General features: G+C 44.8%; 1 protein-coding gene across 1 annotated transcript in view; it reads right to left on the reverse strand.

Annotated features, from left to right (window-relative positions):
* Positions 1 to 26,851, reverse strand: part of LOC142580084 (nose resistant to fluoxetine protein 6-like) — a 73,441-nt gene that overhangs the window by 21,918 nt on the left and 24,672 nt on the right. The window contains exons 2-9 of the mRNA XM_075690861.1: positions 13,849 to 14,060; positions 10,465 to 10,579; positions 8,413 to 8,500; positions 7,864 to 7,964; positions 4,080 to 4,259; positions 3,279 to 3,372; positions 3,078 to 3,173; positions 1,601 to 1,766 (exon numbers count right to left, since the gene is read on the reverse strand). Of these exons, the coding sequence (XP_075546976.1) occupies positions 1,601 to 1,766; positions 3,078 to 3,173; positions 3,279 to 3,372; positions 4,080 to 4,259; positions 7,864 to 7,964; positions 8,413 to 8,500; positions 10,465 to 10,579; positions 13,849 to 14,060 (1,052 nt within the window). The remainder of the gene's footprint in view (positions 1 to 1,600; positions 1,767 to 3,077; positions 3,174 to 3,278; positions 3,373 to 4,079; positions 4,260 to 7,863; positions 7,965 to 8,412; positions 8,501 to 10,464; positions 10,580 to 13,848; positions 14,061 to 26,851) is intronic.

Here is a 26,851-nt window from a genome sequence, read left to right on the forward strand (position 1 = left end):
GCGCACTGGTGCCGTGGCGTTAGCCTCAGTAATGTGTAGTGCCGACGTTCTTGACATCTTATTGCATCTTGTGTTAACGGCGGCAGAATGGATGGTGAAAAAACTATAAAGTTAAACTCTGATAGTATTTTAGTTCAAATTTTATTTACAGGCCACATACAGCTTCAGCCGCATTTAACTTTTGCAACGGGTGTCTCTAGAAATATACTGACCGTTGTTTTTTCCTTTTTCTACGTGGTTGAAACTGTGCTACATAATAATGGGGAAGAGTATTTGAATACCCTATACAGGATGTTCCATATAAGAAAACCCGAACTCTAACAAAAAGTAGCACGTCGTTGTCACGCGTGCTAAGTAGTTTTCTCGCATTTATTATTATTATTATTATTATTATTATTATTATTATTATTATTATTATTATTATTATTATTATTATTATTATTATTTGCAGGTGGCTGCAATTTTCGTGAGCTACCTCATAATTTGTGTGTGTGTGTGTGATACGCTTATCTGGTTAAATATACCTAAGTTCATTTCTGTGATTGATGCAAAATTTTGAACGTTCCATTCTTTTTTAGGCCTAACTAGTACTTGAAAAAGCTTTAGGGGGTCTTTAGAATAATCCGGTGACCTTGTTTTCATGACGGTACCCTTTATGTGGTTCTTCTTAAGGGTTTTGATGACATACCGCAGAAATAATAATAATAATAATAATAATAATAATAATAATAATAATAATAATAATAATAATAATAATAATAATAATAATATGACTATTACGTTGCTACGTGATTACGTACCTAGGTAGCAGTGTTTGACGTAGTAGTTCTGCGGAAACCCGCAAGGTGGAGAGAAGTAATTAATAAAGGAAAAATCAGACATCCACCCTTTCGTAGCAATTGCTACGAAAGGGTGGATGTCTTATTTATTAATTATGTTTTATTAATTACTTCTCTCCACCTTGCGCGTTTCCGCAGAACTACTACGGCAAACACTTGCCTTTGCTTCGTGTGTTGTCGACAAATTCGACTTCGCCCTGCCATCTGCTAGCCGCCTGGTTAGCTCAGATGGTAGAGCGGCTGCCCCGGAAAGGCGGTGGTCCCGGGTTCGAGTCCCGGACCAGGACGAATTTTTCTTCAACTCTGAGGCCTTTCTTTCGAGGAACCCGTATGAGTTTCCTTTGTAGCAATTGCTACGAAAGGGTGGATGTCTGATTTTTCCTTTATTAACTAGGTAGCAGTGCTCGCGATCTTGTTTATGACGTAAGAAGCTTGCATGACTACCGTAACGTAATTCTCACCCGGGCGTCCAGTGTAAGCAAGGCATTCACGTATCAGCATCTTTGTGAAGATGGACGACGTTGTGAAGCAATGGACAGCGGTCGAAAGCTCATCGAAACGCTCCGGTAAGCTTACAGAGTGGCCGAAACACATCTGTGTCCCATACAATATTTTCTCTATAGAACCATTATAGCAAACTTCAGGACAATACTACGCAAAAGAATAGCGTATTTCGCCGAACATTTTGGACATTCAAAATTTCGTAACCGGCGTTCTGATGGCTTATCGCTTTGGGTCGCACAAACAACGCGCTGACTTACCATCTCAAGAAAAGGGGAGAAATTGTTAGTGTGCAGCAAGATAGTCCACCATCCTCGCTGGCAGGTGTCCAGGAACGTGGCCTTGTAATCGTTGAGCACAGGGCCATCCGCCATGAGAGGCAGTAGGAGCCAGATGCCCACCACAAACATTGCCGGCACTGTGAGCCTGCAAGACATTGCGTTGCGTGGCATTATTCGCATTAAGGAGACACGGCTCATCAGTATTCAGCGATCCCGGTAGCTTCCATTTAGAAAAATAAAAGGCCTGCAGATTAACTTTCATTAATATCGTCACTATCGGCGCTAGGTGTCCCTTTCTCTGTTGCACTGGCCACATTTTTCCGACAAAGGATAAGAATTGTTGAAGTTAGGTCGGGTTGAACACTGATGAGGTGCTTCTCCCAATAGTGGATGACCTTGTATACCTGCCACTATGCACTCAAGAAAGATGAAAGCAGACTCAACTCTAGTTGACATATACGTAATGCGAAGCGTCCTTGGTTTGACTGTGGCATGGGTTGTTATGAAACATATAACTGGTTCGGCATCAAATGATTAATTCTTTTGCGATGCGGAGTACAGCGCATGGTGTGTGTTTGGCGTTGTCATGATAACCAGTGACTCAAGTTGGCGTCAAAGAGGTTCACTAAGAGGGGCACAAACCCAGTGGCACATAACCACTGGAACGACCAAATTTTTATCCTCCACTAGCTTCGGGATCGGCCAACATTTTTAGGCTGTACAATCTTTAGGATCGGCCCATACAAACGACCACATGGTGGGTAACAGAAAACTGGGTTGAGCTCGCCAAGAATGCTTGGCATTAAAAAAAGAAAAAATGCCGGCAGGCTCCCGAGATTTGTTCAGCTGCAAACCGCAGGTCTTTTATCGCGCCTTTTTTCCGTTTCCGGTTTCCTTCCTGCTGCACATTGCTCTCGAGGAATCTTAAGGCGGGAACGCACACGTTCTGACCATCTTAGAGCGCTTTATCGCAGAAGAAGGCGGACGTGGAGTGCTGCTTAGAGCACTGGGCTTGAAGAAACATGAGCGCTGTTTGGTTCCCCACACCGAGACGCAATTACTTAATGTTGTTTGAGAATCGTTTAATATTCCTGAAGGTATTTAGACACGTCAAGCCCTTTCTCTACCTAATAATTCTCGTTCGGAGTAGAAGCAACTGGCTGATATCCGGCAAAGCGCATCGTTAATGTTAATAAATGAGCCAGCACCTGTTTGCACAAAATTCACTTAAACTGCATCGAACAATCTGAACAAGCTGAAGAATTGACTGAAGAGCAGACATAGGACCTGACCACCAAAAAAATTATGCTGACTACTGCAGTGCGAGCGCGGTTACGTAAACTTCCGAATAATATAAACACACGACTGCACTGATCTGCAAAACTGAAAGTTCAGGAGCAAGCGAATATGGCTTCAACCTGATTGGTAACGCTTATTTATTAACCCGTAAACGTACCTTATGTAGCGACGAAGGATGATCAGCGGAACCCAAAAATACAGCCTCGTCTTTTTTCTTAACGATTTCTGTACGTTGTACGACACCAGAAAACCACTGCAAGGGAATAAAAAGAATGTATTCATTGGTTTTAACTTAAAAAGGGGCTTTCAGTGCTTTGGTTTTCCAAGGACACTTTATCCGCACAAGTTCGGTGCATACCTGATAAAGAGGAATGTTTCAACTGAAGGGAAAGCGTTCGCTATGAGTGTCGTCATAAAATCTTCCACGAGATCCACGACATTCATTATTGACCCTAAGAGGAGAGAGAGAGAGGTACGAGGGAAATGTAAGAGTGCTTTGCTTTCGCTCCGCGCAGCATAACGTATATAACTTGTGTTTACGAGCAATAGCTGCACTGCGTAAGCGCGCGCGCGTGCGCGCACGCGCACTAACATGCACGCATGCGCACGCACTAAATTTACATAGCAGATCCTACAGAAAGCAGGTACGCTACTTTTTTATTAGAACGCAATCTTTCAATATAGCCTGTTGGGGGATGCGCTCATTGGCGTTGTAAAAAAAAAAAAAAAAGGTAATTTGTGGTGTTTACCATCCCGACACGGCACAGTGCCGTTTGAGGAACGGAGTAGTGGAGGGCTCCGGATAAATTCTGATCACGTGGGATTCCCTAACGTGCACCCCCAATTCGCGGTAAACGAGGGCTTTTTGCACTGCGCCCCACCCGGAATGCGGCCGAGCTGAGTGGCTGTGGGGGTCATTCGCGTGCTTGTTCTGCAAAGAGCTGTACGTGCGGGATGGCTCACAATTATTAATTAGGTCGTTCATGTTTTAATTACTGATTTATATGCAACGCAGAGTCGAAGCTTATCCTCTAACAGGGATATTCCCACGCTACATAGTTAATTTCTACCAAAAATTGTGCATCAAAAGGCTCGATATTCATTTTTAAATTTTTTTTCCCGTACTTCTCGCGTCAGAGACAACGTTCAAGAGTGGTACCAGTGCCTGTCGGGTCCGCGATGAGAAAAGCGTGGCCTAGCATCACCCACGTTGAGCTGTAGAACCGAAGCCCGTGCACAAACATCAGCTTTGAGTCAGCGGGGTCGCTTGGATCCGTCTTGAGCAATTTCTCGGTGTTATGAATGATCGAGAAACCCAATACGATGTTTTGCAGGTTACCTGTTATTTAAGAAAGAAGACAGCAATAACCGAATGTAAAGGCCACTCCTAAGGAAAGAAAGGCGACGAACAAAATGCTCGTTGCTTTCATTATGAAGAGCGTCACAGCAACAAAACGTGTGTTTCTCGGACATAACAGATATGCTTAGATCATTTCAGCTGATTGATGCCTGTTTAGTATGGAAATATTCCACTGCCTTTGCGGCAACAATCCGCATCAAATTCAAATTGAGTATGGTGTTGGCTGTGATTGTAGTGCCTCGAATAAGATGCTTGTAATCAGTCCGACTGACTTAAAAAGAAGGCATAGAAGCAAACATAGTGGGCCTCACAATAAAATTCTGTGAACCATTAAGTTTGCGCATTACAGATATTTATTAGTCAACTTCACCCACAACCCTTATATAGTGGCCATGAAGTCACCATTTGGTCAGAAACAAGAGTTGCTGTTGTTGTTGTTGTTGTAGATGATGATGATGATATTTGGGGTTATTGGTGCAAGGGCCAGGGATAACCAAAGAGCGCCAAGAAATGGTATGAAGCAGTCCATCACGTGGTTTGGAACAAGAGTTCCTCAGAAGCTTCAGGACAAACCGAGATAATTTCATTATTGGTGAGGAGGAACCTTTGGTGTCACGTCATAATAAACATGTGGGAATTGTCTGCACCTCTTTCTATCAAGCGGAACGATCTGCTTTCGTACACCATATTGACAGAATATTATAGAGGGTGTTTCAGCGAACACTTTCAAAAATCCTTAAACGTTGCCTGTGGCAGATATCACAATTCTAGTTCATGAGCTGGTCCACTCGAAGGGGCGGGCATTACTTGCACAAAAATTTAAAATGCGCAACCTACTAATCAACTATAATTCACTAATTAAGATTTTAACCAATTACCTCATGGCTAATATTGCAATTTACTACTTCTAGCCATGGATTTCGCAAGGCGGATCCACGTGGAACGAATTCTCAGGATGACACCAGTTTCGAGATATTAATTACCGAACTTTGCGAAGAAATGCATTGGTGTCCCATTTACTTGATTAACCAAGCGTCGTTTTATGCACTGAAGCACAAAAGTAAGAAATAGAGTTGACTGAAGCTTATCACATCTATAAACTTGGCTCCGAGAGTGTGTGTAAGCACGCCATCGGTGTTCCTAACTAAGAAAAAAGTTTGAATTCCTTGATCAATGTCGCCGTGTATAGTTAAACTGACTATCGTGTATATGATATGTTGTGGCTTGCGCATGTTCACTGTGGACGTGGGCGACGTCGCTTTCATGAATAAACTTGAGTTGTTAGTCCAGCCACCTTCCTGTCGCTTTGCCTATGTGTGCGTGTCAATTTCTTCCCTTTTTCTAGTTTGCTGGAATTCTCCAAGTTAACTCGTGCTAAGCCTAAGAAAGTGCACGGCACGCGGATGCAGTCAATTCACTCTCCTCTTGAACAAGCAAGAGTGCTTTTGCGATGAGCCTAATTGACTACTTGACAATCTGTTGTCCTTTAAAGGGATCAGTTTAGGCGCAAGACCTGAAATGGAGAAGTTGCGGAGCGTAAGAAAAATGAAATTGATTTGTTTCCACGAAGGCAGACGCTGTAAGTTTACTTCTTTCCTGGGCGCTAAAGTAAGCGCGCGAGATCTTCAAAAGGAGCTACTCGACCAAGGACTTGCGTGCAGCGACATAAGTGCCCCCTAACTACTCGCAAATGAAGGATGACTATTGTGCGCAGAATGGACGTATCAACAGGCGACCGTTGCGAACGGCGTCTGGTACGCTTTGCCATCCGCTCGCGCAACATGCTCGTCCTTCAGGCATTCTTTCAATAACGTGAACGCTGACACAGACTCGGGAGTTCTCGCATGTGGTCGCCAGGCAGGTTCCTAAAATTGTCCATTGCCGTCACCTACGACCCGTCCATACTTCTGCATGCAGCCGTGATCATACCTTCGAAGGGTGTTTGCGGAACGCTAACGTTGCTTTGCACAAGCAGTTAGTCATATATATATATATACAATCATACGCTTACTGTGGAGCTCAGAAAGTATTCCCACAATAGCTTTCCTCATCGAAACAAGCTTTTGGCATACTTCTTTATAAATGTTGCATTAAATGTTCTGCCCTATCGGCGATAGTTAAAACCTGCATAACATTTCTTTTTTGAATAGCCTATTAGCCTCAATGCAAAAAAAAAAAAATAATAGTCTGAGTAGCTCATAGAATAGTGAACAGCATTTCCCGTTCACATAGGGCACTCATGAATTTTTTTGTTAACACACGGCCTAAATTGCGCGTCACAATAAACGCCTGACAGAACATACACAATCACGACACTTGTACTGTACCGCGCTGGAGTGCGAACCGACCCCGGCCCCAACAGAAGACGATTTCCATAATACGGAGGCTACCTCGCTACGTCGAGCTTCATCAAGGCCTTCGCCAGAAATGCGCCATTCAGGTTATACACCGTGTCCTATTTGTTGTAGGATTGTCCGGCTTATTGAGAGGCAAGCTCACGGTTTACAGCACACGTTCCCACACATAAGCCGAAAAGCATCGGAGAGTGCGGCCTGCAGCTTAGAAGAAATAAGTGGGCCAAGCCAGGGTGGCTGTGTGCAGATCTGTCAAGGATGCCGGCGCGGACAAAGGCAACTGCTATTTTCGGCGTGGGGAAAACCACTGAGAAATGTAAACCAAAAGTCGTCCTTCGTGGCACTGAGCCAACAGCAAACATCTGTTTTTACCTTTTCTTATCTTCATACCAGGATAAAGAAAGCTTAAGGCAAAACACACTATTCTCGTCTATTAGAGCGGTGCAGCTGTTCCGGTTCGGCATTTAATGTGATAAACGAGAGCATTATAAACTTCACTGGAAGGTTGAATACATTTTTTACAGCACCTTTTTTGTGTCTTTCGGAACTCATGGCTGTGGTACGAAGCCTAAGCAACGCAACCATCGTGTATTTTTTTTTCCTTTATTTGCCTTCGAAAAGTCAAGTTAGGGAGTGGCCAAGGGCCGACACGGAGGGTAATTTCCAAAACAAGCCGTAAAGCTAGTTTCATTTCCAGGTAGGTGCGCGGGTATGTTACTTCTTTAATGCGACAGTATACCGAGGTTAGGAGTTGTCGTCGTCTGCCGTTAAAGAAAAAAACCAGCTTTTCATCGCTCGGCTTTTTCCTGTCAGATTGCGGCAATAAGCAAGCCAGAGTGTAGCTACTGTAAATGCTTGACAACGATGGAGATTTGGAACTGCCTGCCCCACTTCAAAGAATTGTAGATCACTGGGAAAGATCTTCCTCCTGCAGCGGATGTATATAGGCCATTGGTGTTGCTGATGATGGAAGTTTTGGTGACAATAAAGAGACCAAATTAGGATGCAAACCAAAATTCTGTGTTTCCTATCTTTATTGTTTATATTAAGACTTCGCAACTGCGGCGGTAGCTTTCCTTATTTATCAGTAGAGTTCAAGTTTTTCGCAATGTAATACGGCATGGAAATAAAATTAGGTAGTCATTATGAGGCATGGATGAAGGAAAGAAAGGCCAGTGCTGTCTCATCAAGTGACACTGCAGGGAAGCAACATTATTTTCATCACAGACCTTTCTCTTTCCCGTGCATTCTTTTCTTGAGAACAGTCCGTAACGCAACATCAGCCATCGTGCCCAACAGCACTAGAACTGCAACAGTGGCCAGCGTGTACCTAAATGGCAGGGGAAAGAAAACAGTATGTACATCAGCCGCAACGCACTAATGTTTAGTTATATTTATGAGGTACGTTATGTAGGTCACATGATTACTCTGATACTATCAGCTAGTGCTTCTCGCAGCCGAAAAACGCGCATTTCTCGTTTTCAATGTACACTGGAAATTAGTCTAAAAAGCAGGTATTCTTTTCTGGTAAATTGCCTTCAGGTTTAGAAGGGCACTGCCTTCCATTTTTTGTTAAATGAATAACATTTGCTACGTTTTCAGACAGACAAAGGTATGGTAGCACCAAGGGATAAGCACTCTGTGGCTATCCGGCTGATAAGCAGAGGTCAGCATTCGATTTACTAAATTTAAGCGTAACTCCACTAAAGCACAGGCACGACACTTGCGAGGGTAAACTTTGTCTCGGCAAACACCGCGCACACGCGCGCCCAACTCACAATATGCCGGCCTGCCAGCCGAGGACCTTGGTCTCGCCCGCAGCCTTGCAGCCTCGAACGCGGGCCTTCATTCCTATCTTCTTGCCGACTGCAATATGAATGTCGCGTCAGCGAGGCGCTCATTCCTGGGAGCACCGGGATTGCACGAGTAAAGCCTCAAAAAATAATAATAATGAATACATAAGAAGGGATCCTATACCGCTGCAGAACCCGTATCTATACTGAGCACGTTCACAGTGCTTTCCGCGATTGCGAAACGTGGCTCCACCAACAACGCTTGGCAAAGGTGTCGCGTATTTGCCTAGCTTGTGCCCCGTTCTGGTTCTTTTTAATCGCACTGTAAGACGCCGAAACGTTACCGTTCCGCAACACGTGTTGCCGGAATGAAGGGCCGCTTGGCTAATCCCACGCTATACCTCGCTGCCGTTTAAACGACAGCACCGACCAGTTATTCCGGGAAACGGATACCTTTCTTGGTATCAGGGTTTCCCGCCTTCATTGTAAACTGCTTATCTCGTTTGGGTCCGCGTGTTTTCGCGAGTGTATTACGGCGCATTTCACGTTTCCTCTCTTTATCCTTTGGTTATTTCATTTACCGCGTATGTTAACCTTTGAAATGCGCACGCATAAATCAAAGTCCGAAAGCCCATTTGTTTTTAAGTAGTCCCTTCATTTCGTTCAACAATTTAGCGTTATGGAGAGACGGGCGACACAATTGTTGCCACCATTTCGACTATTATAAATAAATAAATAAATAAATAAATAAATAAATAAATAAATAAATAAATATCCAAAATTACCTTTGTAGAAGGCCCAGCCGAACCTATCGTTGTAAGATACAAAAATTCTTATCTTGTGGACACATAATTGCCCTTCTAACTCGAGTCTACTTTGCTGTAGTAAGAGTTGGGGAAACAGTGCACGGAAAACATTAAGGAAATTAATTTGCCTTACTAGGAGTGCTTCATAAGTGAGTGTTTCACTACAGCGAATAGACGGCCGGTTTGTTTGATCAAGAATAAATGTACCCTAACGCCATTGTTTTTGTCTGATCTCCATTCACTAGTTTTGACATGTCGTACCATGCTTTGAATGATAATAAGTTGACAAAAGAACACATGCTTTCGCGCCATAAGGCAATGAATATTATAGTACATTCAACGAGCATCCACCAACTACGTTATTTTAGGCAATTTACAAATATGAGCCTACAAAGGATGCTCAACGTCTGCTACAGGAAAATCGGCCCGCATTCATAAAAACTTTTGCGCTAGAATTGCTCGTAAAAGAAATTTCCAGTCAATCCTGACGCTGGGTACATTATAAGCGAAGGCGACCGGCCAATGGCAAACAGAACTTATGACATTATGAATTCGTAAGTGGTTTCGGTCCACGATCTGGTTATTGTGTGCAATGTAATGAGTGTTTTGTTGGTTGTCACTTGTACATACCGCCAATATCTCTGTGTACAGTGTCTTAAAGATTTGCTGTGTAACAAGTGTTGTACTATACGAGTGTGTGGCTTTCTGAATATTTCTGCATAGTTACTGTAACTCGTAAAGTATGTTTATAATGTGCTACTTTGGTGTCCAGAATTCGTACATATTTCATGATGCCTTCTCCATCACAATTTTTGTACAGTGTCGGCACTGTATGCGGAAAATAGACTCATACGCAAACGCTGTATGCAATTGCTTGCTCCAATTCGGTGACGAGCAGAACCTAAAAGAAGCAAGAAAACGCACACACATCGTTATTTTTTACGACAATTTACTTGTTTCGTGCGCTTCTTACTGATTCGTGTCCACCACACAAGAAAAGTTCAGGTTGGTTCATTCGTTATCAGCAGTACAACTGCCTTCAGAGCTGTACGTATACACATTGAACAACGGTGATCCCTGGCATTTACACGAATTTAGAACTAACGTAAGTCACAGGGTAGTAGTTCTCTTAAGGCGCACCAGGGCGTGAATGAAAACATAAATCGTGGCTACATGAAACTTCAATAGACTGACATTCTTTCTTAAAGCCAGGGAATACAGCTCAACGTACGTGTGTTGATGATGTACGCAAGGTCTTCTGCAGAACAGGTGGACGGAATGCATGCTGACTGCCGGACGCCATGGGCCATCTTGTTCTTAATCCATTTCAGTGGGTTCCTGTAGTCCTGCGCGGTGAGGGGAAAAATACTTCGTTTGAACCTAGGCTAGAATTAATATCGAGGTCATTGTGATTCTTGTTTACCGTAGCTATGAAGTTCTGTCTTCGCGACAGTAAGATGAAAGTGCCAGACCGAGTTATTCGCGTGATTAAAAATGCAGAAGCGTGCATGTCGGGCCGCACTCGTGCGTGCCAGAAAATGAGTCTATCTTGGCTAAGAAGGACTAACCATCTGAGTGAATTGGCGACCAGCTATTACAAGGCGTACTATTTAAATGCAGCACTTAGAAGACTAACAAGCACAGCACGTCCAACGCCGCATTTGCATACCACTTAGGAACAATCTGCCGCTGTCAGCAACCTATAGTTTGAACAAGCAGAAAAGAAACTAGTTAGTATCTGTTCTTATCTTTAAGTCTGCGTAAATTGAAACTCTTCTGGATCCAGTTCACCTCAGGTCCATAAAAGAGTGCAGAAAACGGATGGTAGTAAGTATTCGAAGTTCCTAAGTCTGACGTTCCGTAGTGGTGGGGGCTCACTATGTAAACGTTCGCCTCATTTGACCAGAAAAGCGAGCCTCAGGACGCTTGTACGAGCAGCTACTATTTAATCGAAACATCAAGCCTTGTTTCTGAATTCTGTATACAAATACAGAAAGGATACAAAACTTACTTGTGCAAACAACAATATCAGGAGCGTTTGTTTCGTTGGTATAGTCTATAAAAAGTTGGCGATTAGTGGCACTCTTGGAATGCGTATTTATATTGCTGAATGACGGAATTAGAAATAACTATCTCGATGTGTAGTGGACATCAGCATAAATAACCATTCATGGTAAATACTTTGTCTTTAATTCGAACGCCGCTCTAATTTTACGACTGCGCCCATATTAATCAAAAACAGTGAATTATCACATTCTGTTCATAACTTATTCATGTGCAGAGTAAAATAATCTAAAGCAGGCGCATATTGCAACAAAATAGCTATAATTCATTTAGCAAAAGGGTCCGATGAGGCGTAGCACTTTGGCGCACGTGATGAGGAAGGATGCCCACAGCTGGAATTCCTGGGGCATGGAAGCGCTTGTAAGGCAACACCGGACTGCGTTGCAACACTGCACGTACCAATGTGCACAGAAACTTGCAGAAGCCCACAGCTGGAATTCCTGGGGCATGGAAGCGCTTGTAAGGCAACACCGGACTGCGTTGCAACACTGCACGTACCAATGTGCACAGAAACTTGCAGCGGGCCACCCCCAGCAGAGCAGGCATTGTGACTTTGCACGGCGGGCATTTTTCCTTCCGCGGCCTGTGACTCGAGGAAAAAGGAAACGCGAACGCAGACATTTGTGCCACCTCGATATGCGGTGTTGCTCGTTAGGGAATTCTAGATAGCTGTCCTTCGGGGGAAAAGAAAAAAAAAGAAGAAAGCTTTCTTCCAGTTCGAGGATCATTAAGGAGGCTTCAGGCTGGAGGAGCTCCAAGAATATGCGCGCCCACCTGGCAATGCGGGCCGCGCACGCAAGCTGCTGAATTAAATAAACCCAAGCCGTGATTGCGAACGGCGCGCTTTCCTTTGACAATTATGCCGATAATAACCTACCATGTGCTGAGTCGCGAGCAGCCTGCTCGTTTGCCTCTTTGTTTTATCACGCGCGCACACTGAAAAGCAAAAAAAAAAAAAACGAACAGAAGAAAGGAGACAACAAAAAGTAGAAAGGTCGCGTGATCTGGCGGATTTCTTGGTGGCACTATTCAGCAAACTATAGTCATGGCCACGGATCACGAACTGTAGCTGGCGCGAGCCTGCATGCTGAATAACGACCACGTAGCGCCGTTTAATGACGGCGGGAGGGGGCGGCAGTCACGCGGCCCAATAGGGCCACGTAACGCCATCCATCTCGTCCAGGCTGGCACACGTGCCATTGTCTTGAAAGGCGAAGAAAGAATAAGAGGCTCGCATTTTGCTTCTCGGCTTAAGTGTTTCCTGTGAATGCATTTCGCAGGTGACCAAGAGTAGCCGTGTGTATTCCGAGCTGTAGTACTCTGAAGGGCCTATCTGCACTTCGTCAGCGTATAAGCGAGCACGGGTATGCGGTCCAGTTTGCTCGTTCCTGTGCAGTCCTGTTCAGGGATGTGCACTAGACCGCAACATGTGAACCATGCAACTTGTCCTTCTTTTGATCTTTTTTTTTTTACGTATCCGCGTTCAGATGGGCCACATGTAGCCTACAGCAATGCAGTGCAGCAATGTTAACCTTGGGATCCCCCACGAAGGCCGGGCTCATTAGGAGGCTGCAAGGGCACCAGATGCATTACCTCGGAAATGACGAAGCCGACCGCGGGAGCAGATAAAGTGAAGTAGTAGTTTTCAGCAACCCGAAAGCCAACGGAAAACCCAGCGCCGACCTCAGGATACACAAGGTGATAACACATTTTAACAGCTCGTGTCGTCTGAACAGCGCGCTCAAGACGAAAGGCTGCAGTATAAGCGGAAGGTCCTCGACGGGCACTGCTTTTTCCCATGACGTAACAGAATTGCGTCATTTGTGATAATCGTACATAGTCACGTCATGCGCTTTACGTTAATTGTGATAATTGCTTGTATAAGTTTCTGCATGCAAAGCGCAGACGCGGTGACTTCTCCAAAGTGCGCTTGCGCGGCCAGTTGAGTATAGCCCCCCCCCCCCCCTACTCGCGCTGTCCAGTATACGTGTGCAACACCTCCTGATCAACGACTACACTCAGCGCCATTGCTTCAGCCATCGGGATTGGAGACGACGACAGCCACTCGTAACCACACGTGTGTCGTCATCCACAGCAGCACCGTCATTTCGTTGCGCAGCGAGAGGCGTGGGTGTAGCTGCTCGCGCTCAGAAGCGAAGTTTCACTAGCTTGCCCCGGCAGAGACAGCCAACACAGCGCATAGGGAGTGCTAGGGAAGCACAGAGACCCCTTTGGTATTTCGGTTATAATGAAGACGAAAAAAAGTATGTCGGACATCTAGAGATTTAAGGAGCGAAGAGGTTGCTCATTCAGTTGAGAGAAATATTGATAAATGATAGGACGAATGATACTCGTCGAGCCAATAAAGCTGGGAAGCCAGGCCCACGAGCTATACTTTATAACGTTCTTTTAGCCATTGGCATTTGTGTAGAACTCTGGGCGAAATATTTTCCCATTCAAACAAGCGTTTTGGCTTTCCGAAGATTCCCACCGAGACCTCCAGCTACTCCCCTACGCGGCGGTCGCCACAGACCGCGGTACAGGCACTGACCCTAAAATATCCCTTCTCCTGGAACCTGGCCACCATTTTGGTGATGAAGGTGCTGTTCTTGAAGTTCATGTAGACGGTGCAGAAGCGGCCGGTGAAATCTCGCTCGCCGTACATGTTGTCGACGCTGGTGGCGAGGCACTCGTCGAAGTTGCCCAAGTCACCGATTGTGCCCACCAGCAGACCCGACGCCACTTTGCCCGAGGCGTCCAGCACTGCGCGGGAGGAATGAGAAGGACGCATGTACACAAGTATGGGTGCAATTCTCTGGTGACAAACATACCAGGGGACCTTCGGTATTAGAAACAGACTTACATGGATCTTCTGTGGCAGACCGTGCGATTCTGTCGCAGCTGAACTACATGAAGAGGTGGAACTTGCACCAGAAATAGCAGTGCGATGCTAGATGATTAACATTGTCACTAATGAACTATTTAATAATATTTTAAGGGCAGGGAGAAGAAAGCTGTACGTAATATGGGTTAGTAATTGATCAAGTCCCCCATTTAAGATGCTCGCTGGCTGGCTCATCATTGCCGATTCGATGTTAACCGGCCAGGTACTGTTGATCGCCAGCTTATACTGTCTGAGTCAGCCACTCGCACAAGCCGCGGGCAGGCTGACCTTGGTTTCGGAGGGTAGTCATGGAGGCTGGGGTACACAATTCCCTATAAATTATGTGCTCTTAGGGTGCCCATTGCAGTTGTTTGCACTTTGGTGGGCGAGCTGTTACCAATGTGCCCATGAAGTGGTTCCTCAATGACGTTAATAAAGTATTCGTTATAGTGCGAGCCTGATACGTGCCCCAACTGCGAAAGTTAAGCCGAGCAGTATTGAAGTCCATATCTAGTTAACAAAAATACTGTGCTTAGTGATAGTTTCGAGCAATGTGTCCTCCATATCAGTGGCGATATTTCTTGATGTTCGAGTTAACACTTATCTGCGCTGTATTTTCAGTGCTTATAAGTGTTTAATGAACCACTGCATTCCGAAGATATACAAAAACTGGTGTGAACCACAGTGCTTCTGCTAAACGGATATTATTCGTTACTGCTCGTCTTAAATTCCGCAGCGGGGACATGTAGCCTAATATGAATAATCGAAAGTTAATTAATTAAACTATGTTAATTAGTTAACATCGCACTCCAATTTCTCGTGCAAGTATACTCGCCTGTTTATCTAATCCAGCTGCCACATACAACACACACACACACACATGTTATAGTGCTACCGTCTTTGGGCATTTGTTTACACTTCGCCGCTACGCCCTCTGAGCGCCATGCATGAATCCAACGCTGCGTGTAGTTGCTCAGCAAATTACACCTTTTCAGCAATAAGAATAACAGTGACATCTTTGTTGTTGAAGTGGTTATATACGGGGTGACCTTTTTTTTAGGCTTTTGGGAATACTTAAAATCGCCTGTGACCGATACAATTATTCTTCTCCTTGCGCTGGGTTATTCGAAGTTGCGGTCTTTACCAGCACGAGAAATCGAAACACTAACTCGTAACTACCTTCTTAAATAATTACTTTCCGGCCCATATTGCAGTTTCCAAATTGTAGCCGGTGAGCTGCAAGACGTATCCACTTGAAGTGAAGCTCCAGGATGGCACCAGTTTTGAAATATTTCCCAAAGTGTGGGACGAAATGCAGGAACGCTCCAGTTACTTTTCGACTTCAATAGATAAAAGAGTGGTGTTAAAAACTACGTGGAACAGCAGTGCATTTTTACAGCGTGTTTGGCGGTGCATATCTCCAAACTGGCGTCATTCTGGGAAATTATTTCAAGTGGATCATCATCAGCAGCAGCCTGGCTACGCCCACTGCAGGCCTCTCCCATACTTCTCCAACTACCCCGGTCATGTGCTAATTGTGGCCATGTCCCTGCAAAATTCTTAACGTCATCCGCCCCCCTAACTTTCTGCCGCCCCCTGCTACGCTTCCCTTCTCTTGGAATCCAGCCCGCAACCCTTAATGACCATCCGTTATCTTCCCTCCTCATTACATGCCCATGCCCCCCCCCCCATTTCTTTTTCTTGATTTCAACTAAGATGTCATTAACTCGCGTTTGTTCCCTCACCTAATCTGCTCTATTCTTAGCCCCTCAACGTTACACCCACCATTCTTCTTTCCATAGCTCGTTGGGTCGTCCTCAATTTAAGTAGAACCCTTTTCTTAAGCCTCCAGTTTTCTGCCCCGTAGGTGAGTACTGGTAAGACACAACTGATACGCCTTGCAAATTCACCGGCTAGAATTAGTGAATTTTGAAATGTGCCATAAAGTAATTAACTAAGAAGTTAATTAGCGCATTTTTAAAATTAGCTGAGTAGTTGTTTCGATTTCTTGTGCAAGTAATGCTCCCCTCCCCGAATAATCTAGCTCAAGGACTAAAATTATGTTATCGGCAACAGGTGACATGCACGAGCTCCATTGTGGTGTTGCTGCCAAAATTAACATAAGAAAAACAGAACAGTAAAAGACAGAGGCTAGAACATCTATCCTGTGCCTTACTACAGGGATAGAAACCAGCACAAAGCTCAATCGTGCACAATAAGAAAGGTACGTTTATGAGCAAGATTTAGATTTAGACTTAGATTTTGTTATAGTAATGTTGTACATTCGAGCACATACAATATAAGTAGCACGATAGGGCGTCGCAAAGTTAAGTACTGTCAGGTAGATAGCCTAAGAGGTAGCGGAGATAACAAAATAATTACTTTGTTTTTTTCGTGACTCAGCGGTTGTCGCATTCTGTTTCTGACCAAAAGGCAAGTATTGGTTCCCTGCTGCGGGATTCGGAAGGGGCTGGAATTTAGGGATGCTCAAATATTTAAACTTGAGTAGCGATTTGGGCTAGTTAGCTTTGAATGATGTATGTTTGACATTATCGCAACTCGCAATGAGTGAAGGAAGACAGAAAAAAAAAGATAATCGGCACAAAGTAGGTCGCTAAGCTTTCAACTGTTTATTACGGAACGCTTGTGAATTACCTCTATACAAAGGGAACAAAATTGTGATGAGAAAATTTAAATTGCACAACGCTGCTTTTCTCTTATTTTTTGACGATATATCGTATGCACTGTGACTGTATGCAGGTAAGTAGCATAAAAAAATAAGAGACAAAAATATCTTGTGTCGGACTATATGACAGCTATATTTGAAGTTAACGAACAAGTAACCGGTTGTTCAGACTTGCTTCCGAAAGTCCTCACATGGCCGTTATAAGATCGAGGCCACCACTAAAACGTATGGAGTAGTCTTGATATATATATTATATATATACATACATATATATATATATATATATATATATATATATATATATATATATATATATATATATATATATATATATATATATATATCAGGCTCTCCTGGTGCGGTAGTTGTAACGTTAGAGATGTAAGTGTTATGTTTAAAGATTAATAAAATATGTAGTACAGCCAGTAGAACGTAGAAGTGATGGACCAACAAGTAATAATAAGCAACCCGTTCGTCCGCTGCGACGTCTACGGTAGGTTGGAATCTCTCTGCGACGTAAATGCGCCGCACACAATTAATTTATTGTCTTAAATAGGATGAACAAGGTACTGATTTGGACGAGTTGGAAAGGCGAATCCAAAGCAGCATTTCAGCGCAGAATAACACAAAAATCACGGGAACAAAAACGGACAGAGAGCTCGGTCTAAGTTTTCCTTTCCGTAATTATTGTGTAACTCTGCGCTGAAACTCTGCTAATGGTTCGTTGAGTTGAGTTGAGTTGAGTTGAGTTGAGTTGAGTTGTTGTAGGCTACTGGTGGGATTAGCCTTGCAGTTTCTGCCGGCAATTGCTCCACCGTAGCGACACTTAAAATAAGTTAATCACATAATCAGACACAGACCTCACAATTACAAACGGTCACTCCTCAGTTCACCATGTGGAGGCCAAATCCGTGTCCTGTAGGTAATTTAAAAGAAGGCGAGAGACCTCCTTCCTACACAACCGGTTCCCGCGCGGAAAGCAATGTCCTGAAGAGAACTGTGAGGAACTCCTGTTTTCTTGAGGGACCCGAATAACACACTCCTTTCCGCGTTATACACAGAACATGGTATTGATGGCACAAATGTGTTTGTTGCTGCGTATATAATCAGCAATAGAAAATGTAGAAACTTCCTTGTTGGCATTCTAAGAAACAGTAACGTGGGGTTAATTATCTAACTCGTTCGTATAGCTTGCAACACCGTAAGACATGCTGTCTGTTCGAGTATAATAAGGTAATGACGATCCGCAGAGCCCTCCCTCTGTGCAAGCTTGTCTTTCTTATTCGTTTTTTTTAATTGACTGTACTGTAAAAACTGCGATGAACACATACGTGACGTGTTCCATATATTGAAGCTTGCTGTGCACGGACCAGTGCCACTTTAGCCTGTTCGTCGCGAAGTTGAGGGCGAGGAGCCTTTACCTCGGCAATAATAGAATACCCGCGCTTGAGACGGTCAGCGCCTGCATCGCGAGGCCACTGGGATGGCGGCACAATTCACAAGCAGGAAGTGTAACGACGCCTCGGAGGGTGTCACTCGAGAAGGGCATGAGGAACTGGGTCTTCCGTCTAGAGTGCGGTTCTGGCTCTCGTGAGACAGAAATAGCTTCATTTGCAACCTTGAGTCGCTGTTGTGCACGTAAGGAGTCTATAAGGAGACACAAAGGAAAAATAAAGACATGCCGTGTAATTAATTATCGGGGGATAATTGCGCTCCACATTCAACTGCTCGACCGTATTCGATGGCGAAGAGCCTGCCACGCAACCGGGTCTCTGTTACGAGGCGAATTTTGTCTGCTTCTCTATCGTGCCGAATTGCGGTGCACTGTGTCATGGCTAATATCCCTGTCGTTTATCTACGTGCTATGCTCCACTTTTCAAAGGACGCAGATAGGAAGTGATCTTTTTTTTTTTCACCCATTCGATAATTTTCAGTGCCAAGAAAGACTTGGGTAAACAGACTACCGTGGATACATGTAACTGTGAATCGCATGCACAGTTACATTTATCCACAGTAGTCTATTTACCTTATCAGTATCAAGCAAATGGAACATTTACTCGAGTTTATCGAGAAAAAAGAAAGGCATGGCTGATATTACGCGTTCGATAACAACGACATGTCTCAAGCCAGATCAGTCTGGATGCCTTCACGTCTAATCTGAGCTGAAGTCAACACGGGAATGCTAATTGTGCGTTTAGGCTTACTTGGAAAATACTGTGCTGAGACCATACGATAACAATGTGTCGGGGAACGATCGATAGTCGCAAAATTAAAAGGAGAACGTAGATTTTGTTCTTGTAGCCACGAATATAACAAAAGTTCTTGCAGCCTTCGCGAAAGAGCTCATGGACGCATGCCAGAGCATATCCTCTCATTACTTGTCACAAATATGCTGACTATTATGAGACGCCACTAAAGACTTTCACTCTGTGTAGGTTGTAAGAGTGAATACACCATAGAACCTTGAGGCGCAATAACCAGAAGTGTGATAATTTGCCACTACGCGATTTAATTAACACCTCACACTAACTTGCCGGTAATCCTTGTTTATGGTGTGCCCTTGACACCAACTACCATGTGAGGCACCCTACAAAATCTCAGTAACTATTATAAGTTTCTAATCGTTTAAAAAAGTTATAACACAGTGACAATGGAGCAGTTGCACACGGGGTCCTAAAGTATACATCGCACCAGCTTTTTTCACATGCTTGCGCAAATATCTAGGTGTAGCCTCCGCAGACTTGGGCACTTCCCACAGAAACTGTGCTGGCAGGTTCGTTCGCATGCTCGAAATCGGGCCTCCGGTTGATTCAGGGCCTGCTGTCGGGTTCCACAGACTTGTCCTTTTATCGAGCCTCTCAAGAAATCGCATGGCCTCAATTCAACGTCTGCTAAGGAGAGCAGTTGTTTTCCTGAAGACGACAAGGCCCTCTGTCGAAACGTTGGCTACAGCGACAGTCCTCGATCAGCCAGTGTTGATTTTACAGGAATGAGGACGAAGAGGAAGTAAGAGAATTTGTTAGTTGCAACGGAAGTAAGGCTCCAGTCTGCGACTACTTTGGTGAGCACATGCTGCCTATTGCCTAGCGCATTCCTAATGTGCTGTACCAGGAACAGCCACTTATACTTTTCCAAACGCTCCCGGGATTTTGGTCCCCTCCTGTATCGTTAATGTATATTTGCGACCATTAGGTATTGCTTATACATATAAGATTCCCTACAGTGGTGTTGTATTCTGATGATAGACCGACTTTCCCCGTGTTTACGGTTCTGCGTCTGAGGTGGTCAGTTTGCAGTAGTTTATTGGCGTTGCTTCGATCCCAGGGACGCTACAGTGGGGAGCGTACATGCAGAGCTGTGTCTTTAGTTCGGCACCCGTATGGGCAACTTGTTATAGTGTTAAGCATACACCAATGCAAAACAAGTACACCCATCTTGGAGCTGTCGCGAACCATAAGCTCGACCACTTTCTCTCTGTTTTGTTTTATTTCGCTCATGAAATTCTCAACATTATTGCAATTTTTCCACCCTTTATAGAAAGGCAGAAGGCATCTACTACGCATGCTCCAATCGTAACTTAAACGAAATTAACCGTAAATACAGAAGGGAAAAACGTCTGGTGTCGACGAAAACGCACTAGAACACAGGAACTGGTCTTGCATATATTTGGTAGCAGGCGATTTTCTTGCTCTGTAGCTTCCTCGTTATAGCTTCTTCTTGACTCATTACCATGGTAGTATTTAAGTAGAATAGTGAACACCTTCGTATGTGTGAAATTTTTATGCAGATGAATAACTCATTTATATTCAAATTGTTAGTAATCTTGCAAACTTTCGTCACTGGCAGATCCGCTACGTTCAACTGTCAAATGAATAGACAGTAGTGACAAGAGGAAATACAGAAATAAAGAAAACATATACAGGTGCTATGAAAAGTACAGTTGTGATAAAATGTATGAGCAAAAACGACGAATCGGGCTATCTACACCATCGCTTCGCCGAGTAATTAGCGCCATCTTTTTTATCTCTGCCTACTCCAGATGCTTCTCAGATAAGGTATATAGCTGCAAGTTTCGATAATCCGCCTCTGTACGTATAGAGTCACCTCAGACGTCTAAGCAACTGCATGGTGAACCTTTCATGTGGACGGCTGGCATATAGCGCTGCACGTAACTAGCTAGATCAGACATCCCGGATACGCGTACTGCGCGCAGGTAGCTAAGCTGCACTGCGCACTCTTGTTACGCAAACCATGCGTGCAAGGTCGATTCCTCTTGATTAGCCTTGCGTAATTACGAGTGAAACACGGTAGCGAAAGGGCGCCGCTTGCGTCTTCCTGTAACCCAGAGTGCGAGAGTGGTTACGCTGAATGGCCACTTTAAACTTGCTCTGGTTCGAGCGTACCTAGATGACTTCGGGCGTTCTCTGTTGGGCGTGTTTAAATGGGCTCGAGATCGCAGATACGGCCACATTCAGCGGTCACACACAGAAGAGCGGAAACACAGAAAGGGCGCTACGGCTCAACGCAGTGACGTCGCCATAAGAAGGCTGATGCATTCTATCGGTACTTGACGTCACGTACGCATGCACGTAGCGCGTGTTCTTCCAAGCTAGTCGCGTATGGCATAAATAAATGAATGAGCACTCATTCTCATGACCACGTCAGGTGCGAAAAAGGAAAGCAATGGTAGATAACGACAATATAGTCTAGATTTCAGTACAATTGCGAAATAGGTGCGTCAACAGGCTGGCGATTGTATCGTCATGTAGTTGTCAAGCTTACTGGCTTCACCGGATGGCTTAACTTTTTTGTGCCGCCGTTATCTTTTCGCTGAAAGTAAATTCAGCAGAAGGAAAAAAAGAGACCACTTACTGCGCGTTCGTGCTCTTACACTGTGGTGATCTTAAACGATAGCGCAAATAATGTAGTCGGCCTTAACTCTCGCGGGCTTTTGCGAAGTGTGCTTTCTGCTTCTGTCGGTGTCGAGATAGGCGCTGAAGCTATAGTGACGCATAGTGGAAAAAGTACGGCATACACAAACGTTAGGTCCCCTTGGACAAGCGCGCATGCTATACACTATTGTTGTCTGCTTTCAGACCACTGATATAATGGTCTGAGAATTTGATGTGAACAGGTTAAGTTCTTCATTTCTCTTCCTTAATAAACATCGTAAACGTGTTGAGGCTGTCGGAAAAGTAAAAAAAAAATAAGATGAAACATGGAGTTTAACGTACCGCATCAACACACAGACTACGAGCGACGCCATAGTGGAGGGGTTCCAAATGAATTACGACCACCTGGGGCTATTCAGCGTGCACAAATAGCACGATACACAAGCGCTCTTGCTATTCCTTCAGAATGCGGCCGCCACGGCCGGGAACCCCACCCGCGACCCTGCGCTCAACAGCAGGACGCCATAGCTGAGCAACAGTGCGGGTCTCTCGGAAACGTTCGATCGGGTGTTATGACAACGTTCCCCGAGACTTTCTAATTAACGCCTCTGGCCTTTAATATAATAAGTTATTGCCAGCGTGTACCAGCACGTTGTGTTGAATTTTAATTGCGATGACAATTATATGGACACACCAGGCACATTTTTACCGTCGCCGTCGTCGTGATGTTCTATATAAAGTCCACGGGCGATAACACCGTCGCCGCACGTTGTATGCTGCATGTGCAAGTTAACGCACGAGACAGGAGCCGACGATCGCGGCCCAGTCTGGCGCGCGCGAACGCAGAAAGCGGCGAGCAAACGCGCCTTCTTCCGTCGCGCGAGAAGGCCGTGGGAGAATGGGAGGGCGGGAGGAGGGGCGACCATGGGGCGACGTTGTGCTCCGGCAGCAACTGCGCATTTCGCCACCGGGCGCAAGGGGAAATGACGATCGCGGCTCTATCTCGCGAACCATTTATGGAGGAAAGCGGGGAGGCAGCACGGGTGGGACAAGGCCTGCTTCGACTCCGCCAAGTGCGTACTTTGCACGGCCGCGCGCGCTCGCGCGCGCCTTGTCTTGAAAGGGATCTGCAGACAACTCATACCTTTGTGCGCGCTGTGTTCTCGCCGCTACTGCGTTGAAGCGATAGACCGCAAGAGGCTCACTTCGCTCGCTGCTGCTGCCGCGCTTGCTGACACCAGCGTTTCGGCAGCGAGTGTCCGCGTTCATGGAGTGGTATACGTTCCTGATTGATTGTGCGCGCTGGCACCATGCTTGTTAATTCAATTCGTAAGCGAATGTTTCCAAGTTTATACGGCCGCTAAAAGTCCTATCGTTAGCTCGAATAGCTGTCCACAAATTTGCTATCGCAATCGGTACTCCGCCTTTCGGGCGAAACTGCGACCTTCTTAAATAACTGTTTCACTTATAGGGCCAGAGCAAAAAAAAAAAAAAAATGCGCATCCAACACAGAACTTGGAACCTATGTGATGCGAAGCTTTGGCGAAGCGGTTATTTCAAATGTTACAAAACTGAGTGTGATACGTAAAATTATCTTTATTGCAATCCTATGCAATGTCCAATCTCGCGTGATATTTAGGCGCTATACCGTTGCACAAGCTATGCCGAAGTGCAAACAGCAGTTCACGCAAACGCGCACTGTGAAACTTCGACGCAATGATGTAACGACGTCAAAGGCGGTGTCTGATGTTTGTCGACGGAAGCATCGTGACTAGAGGCGTATGCAGGAAGAATTACGACGCGAAAGACAGATGGTAAAGTTCAATATTATTCACCCGTGTGATTACAGCGTTCGTGGTCGAATAATAGTGACGGTGAAAAAGTCTTTTTTCACACGGGTGACCTCGAGGCCTGTGAAGGGATGGGATAAAGAATGGCACATCTCATATCAGGGAGTCTAAGTGGACTTTCTGTGTGTATAAGAGGAGCGCGCGATAGGATGGACTATTTATTCATTTTTGCAAGCCCTTCTTATCTCGAGTGGTGACAGCAACTGAGGTGCGCACACGTGCTTTTCTAAGTGACATATTCAAAGAGATAACTGGCGTTGGAACAATGGAAATACGCGTGCGATCGTGGGCTAATGGTTTGAGCACCAGGCTTTTGTGCTGCGATCCCGACTTTTGATCCCACCATCAGACACGTATTTTTTCTTCTTCTCTGTGTTAGCTATTTCGCAAGAGAACAGCAGCCAGCACCCCCGCGCAGCAAAACCCAGGCAGGTTCGCAACGAAAGCTTCCTTTTTAGATTATGGAATTCTTCAGTGTGCTTCCATGTCCTCCTGAAGTACAATTATCGCTGACGGGAGGATTGCTTATGCTTAGGTCGTTTTTGAAACTTATCTTCTGTGTTAATTTTCCTGTTACATCCACGTAATTTTGCTACGACACTGAATGAGACAACATTACAGTGTGACAGCCCCTCTTTCTTCATTCAACTTCTGCGTTACCCGACAAATCTTCCCGCACTATGTTCCGCACAGCTCTCGTCGTTGTGAGATGACAGTATACATAAAATCACCCAGTAAATAAAAAGCAGGGCTTAGGTATTTTGCTTTCGGTCCTCTCTCAGCATAATATGATGACAGATGAGCAGAGAAATTAGCGTTTGAAGCATTTGAAGGCCAACTTTCTTTCCTAAATTTTATAGCTTGAGCCAGAGCTGGGGAGGCCAATATGTGAAGCCACACGCGCTCTCGTGCGCGGAGCTTGGGGCGCTTCTTAACACTCCATGGGTGGTGAAAATTAATCCGGAGCCTGCGACTCTCATCTAGACCCTCTCATATTTCGCTTGCACCTCTTTAGGACGTCAAAACCCATCAACAAATGACGGCATATTTCGCAGCCTTTTCGCGTGCCTGAGCTCGTGTTTCTGCTGAAGAAGAAAACTTGTGTATACCTTGCTTAGTATAACTTTTCTTCTCGTTTTTAATTTTCATGTGGGACGTGAAGAAAACGCCGCAATGACAGAAGGACAGCTGCCATGAATAGACAAACAACTGGTTCCCGCGCGGGAAACAGCCTTCTTTTCAATTACCTGCATGCAGGACACGGATTTGAGCTCCACGTGGTGACCTTAGGAGTGACTATTTGTAATTGTGAGGTCTGTGTCTGATTTATGTGACCTATTTATTTTAAGTGTCGCTTCGGTGGAGCAATTTCCCGCAGCAACTTCAAGGCTAATCCCACAAGTAGCCTACAACCGCTCAACTCAACTCAACAACTAGACAAACACGGTATATAGTTGACTTACAGCGAATCTTTATTGTGTCTTGATGTCAACATAGAGACAGTGCAATTAATAGACGGAACATACGAATAAAATACACAATATCGCTCTTACGGGGATGATCTCAAGTGCTGGATGAGCCTTCATTGCGGTGCAGCGATAGCGAAGGCATCCTGGGAGACCTTTTATCACGTTTATAAATAGAAAAAAATTCGAGAGTCTTTCTTTCGCGTTGCTCGTGGTGTCTGCCTAAATTGTGCTCTCAGTAAACATGAGTCAAAGTGACATATCTTGCAGTGTTCCTCCAAATCGCTGCAAAGAGAAACAAAATACTTTAACGAGTGTGTATGCTCCCTAAGTATATCATTAATACAGCGGCTCGCTCGTCCGAGGTAACAACGTCCGCAGGAATGTGATATCTTCTATATTACTGTACCACGAGAGTCAAAAATTGTTTGGCAGGTTTCTTTTCATGACGTCGTGGCTATTTACCTTCTCTGTTAGTCTTCTTGCAACCAGGAAAACTTGCTGCATTCAATGAAGACTTATAGCTACAACCTTTAGGGTCATTTTATTCACGTTGCGTGAGACCTTGTTGATGTAAGGACCCGCCGTGGTTGCTCAGTGGCTATGGTGTTAGGCTGCTGAGCACGAGGTCGCGGGATCGAATCCCGGCCACGGCGGCCGCATTTCGATGGGGGCGAAATGCGAAAACACCCGTGTACTTGGATTTAGGTGCACGTTAAAAAAACCCAGGTGGTCAAAATTTCCGGAGTCCCCCACTACGGCGTGCCTCATAATCAGAAAGTGGTTTTGGCACGTAAAACCCCATATATTATTATTATTATTGTTGATGTAAGGAGTGACCACGGTGACTGAGCTTCACAAGCAACGTGAACACTAGATTTTCAGAGCCTTTGCCATTCATAAAAGTGATAACACTTGTGCCAGCGTGCCTTCGCTATTACTGCACTGCAGTGAGGTCACCTACTTATCCATGCTCGTGAGCTTTTGACATCGCAGTCACCGCTGTGGTATCATATGTCCTTGTTTGTTTGTTCTTTACAACATATAATTGCGATGCCTATATATCGACGTCAATACGCAATAAATATTGATTGTTAGTTAGCGCTGTATTTTTCTACTCTTAGCGTCATTCAGTCTGAATGCTTTTTTCTACCGGCCCGATTCTATACGATACCGTAATTGCGATGTGTTGACAAATAAATTGCCTCCACCAGGAAGGAAGGAAGCAGGAATAGACGGAAAGACAGGGAGGTGTTGGCGCTATCTGCAGCGTTACAGGAGGTTCTTGCGGAATGAAAAGGTGGAGTCGTCCATCAGTTTCTCGTTTCTAACATCTGGTTTGTCGGCATATATAAATAGGTCCATTCAATTTCACCTGCACTTCGTGAGCCTGGTTCATGTCAGTCCAGTGCTAGTTCCGCGTTCGCCCAGGGCGATATCAGCAGCCTCGGAACGAAGCCTGAACTACGTCTTTCGCAGACGTATAGGGAATACTGTGAACTCACGCTGTGCTGTGTGAAAGAATAACGAGAAACGGACGATGCCATGTTGCACCGGTGAAACGAATAGCGAAGCGCAATACCTTCTGATTTAGTTCTGTGAGTGTAGGTCGAATTAAATGAACCTAAAATATCTGCTTTTGATAAGATTACATGTCGTTCGCTATTTCACTTCTTCGATTTGCCAATGCCGAACTTGTGTCTAGGCAAGTTTGTTTAGGTCTACCTCGTACACAGTAACGCACAGGTAAAACAGGGCAGATAGGGTGCGCGATAC

Source organism: Dermacentor variabilis, chromosome 1 (assembly GCF_050947875.1).
Source record: "Dermacentor variabilis isolate Ectoservices chromosome 1, ASM5094787v1, whole genome shotgun sequence".
Classification (NCBI taxonomy): Eukaryota; Metazoa; Arthropoda; class Arachnida; order Ixodida; family Ixodidae; genus Dermacentor; species Dermacentor variabilis.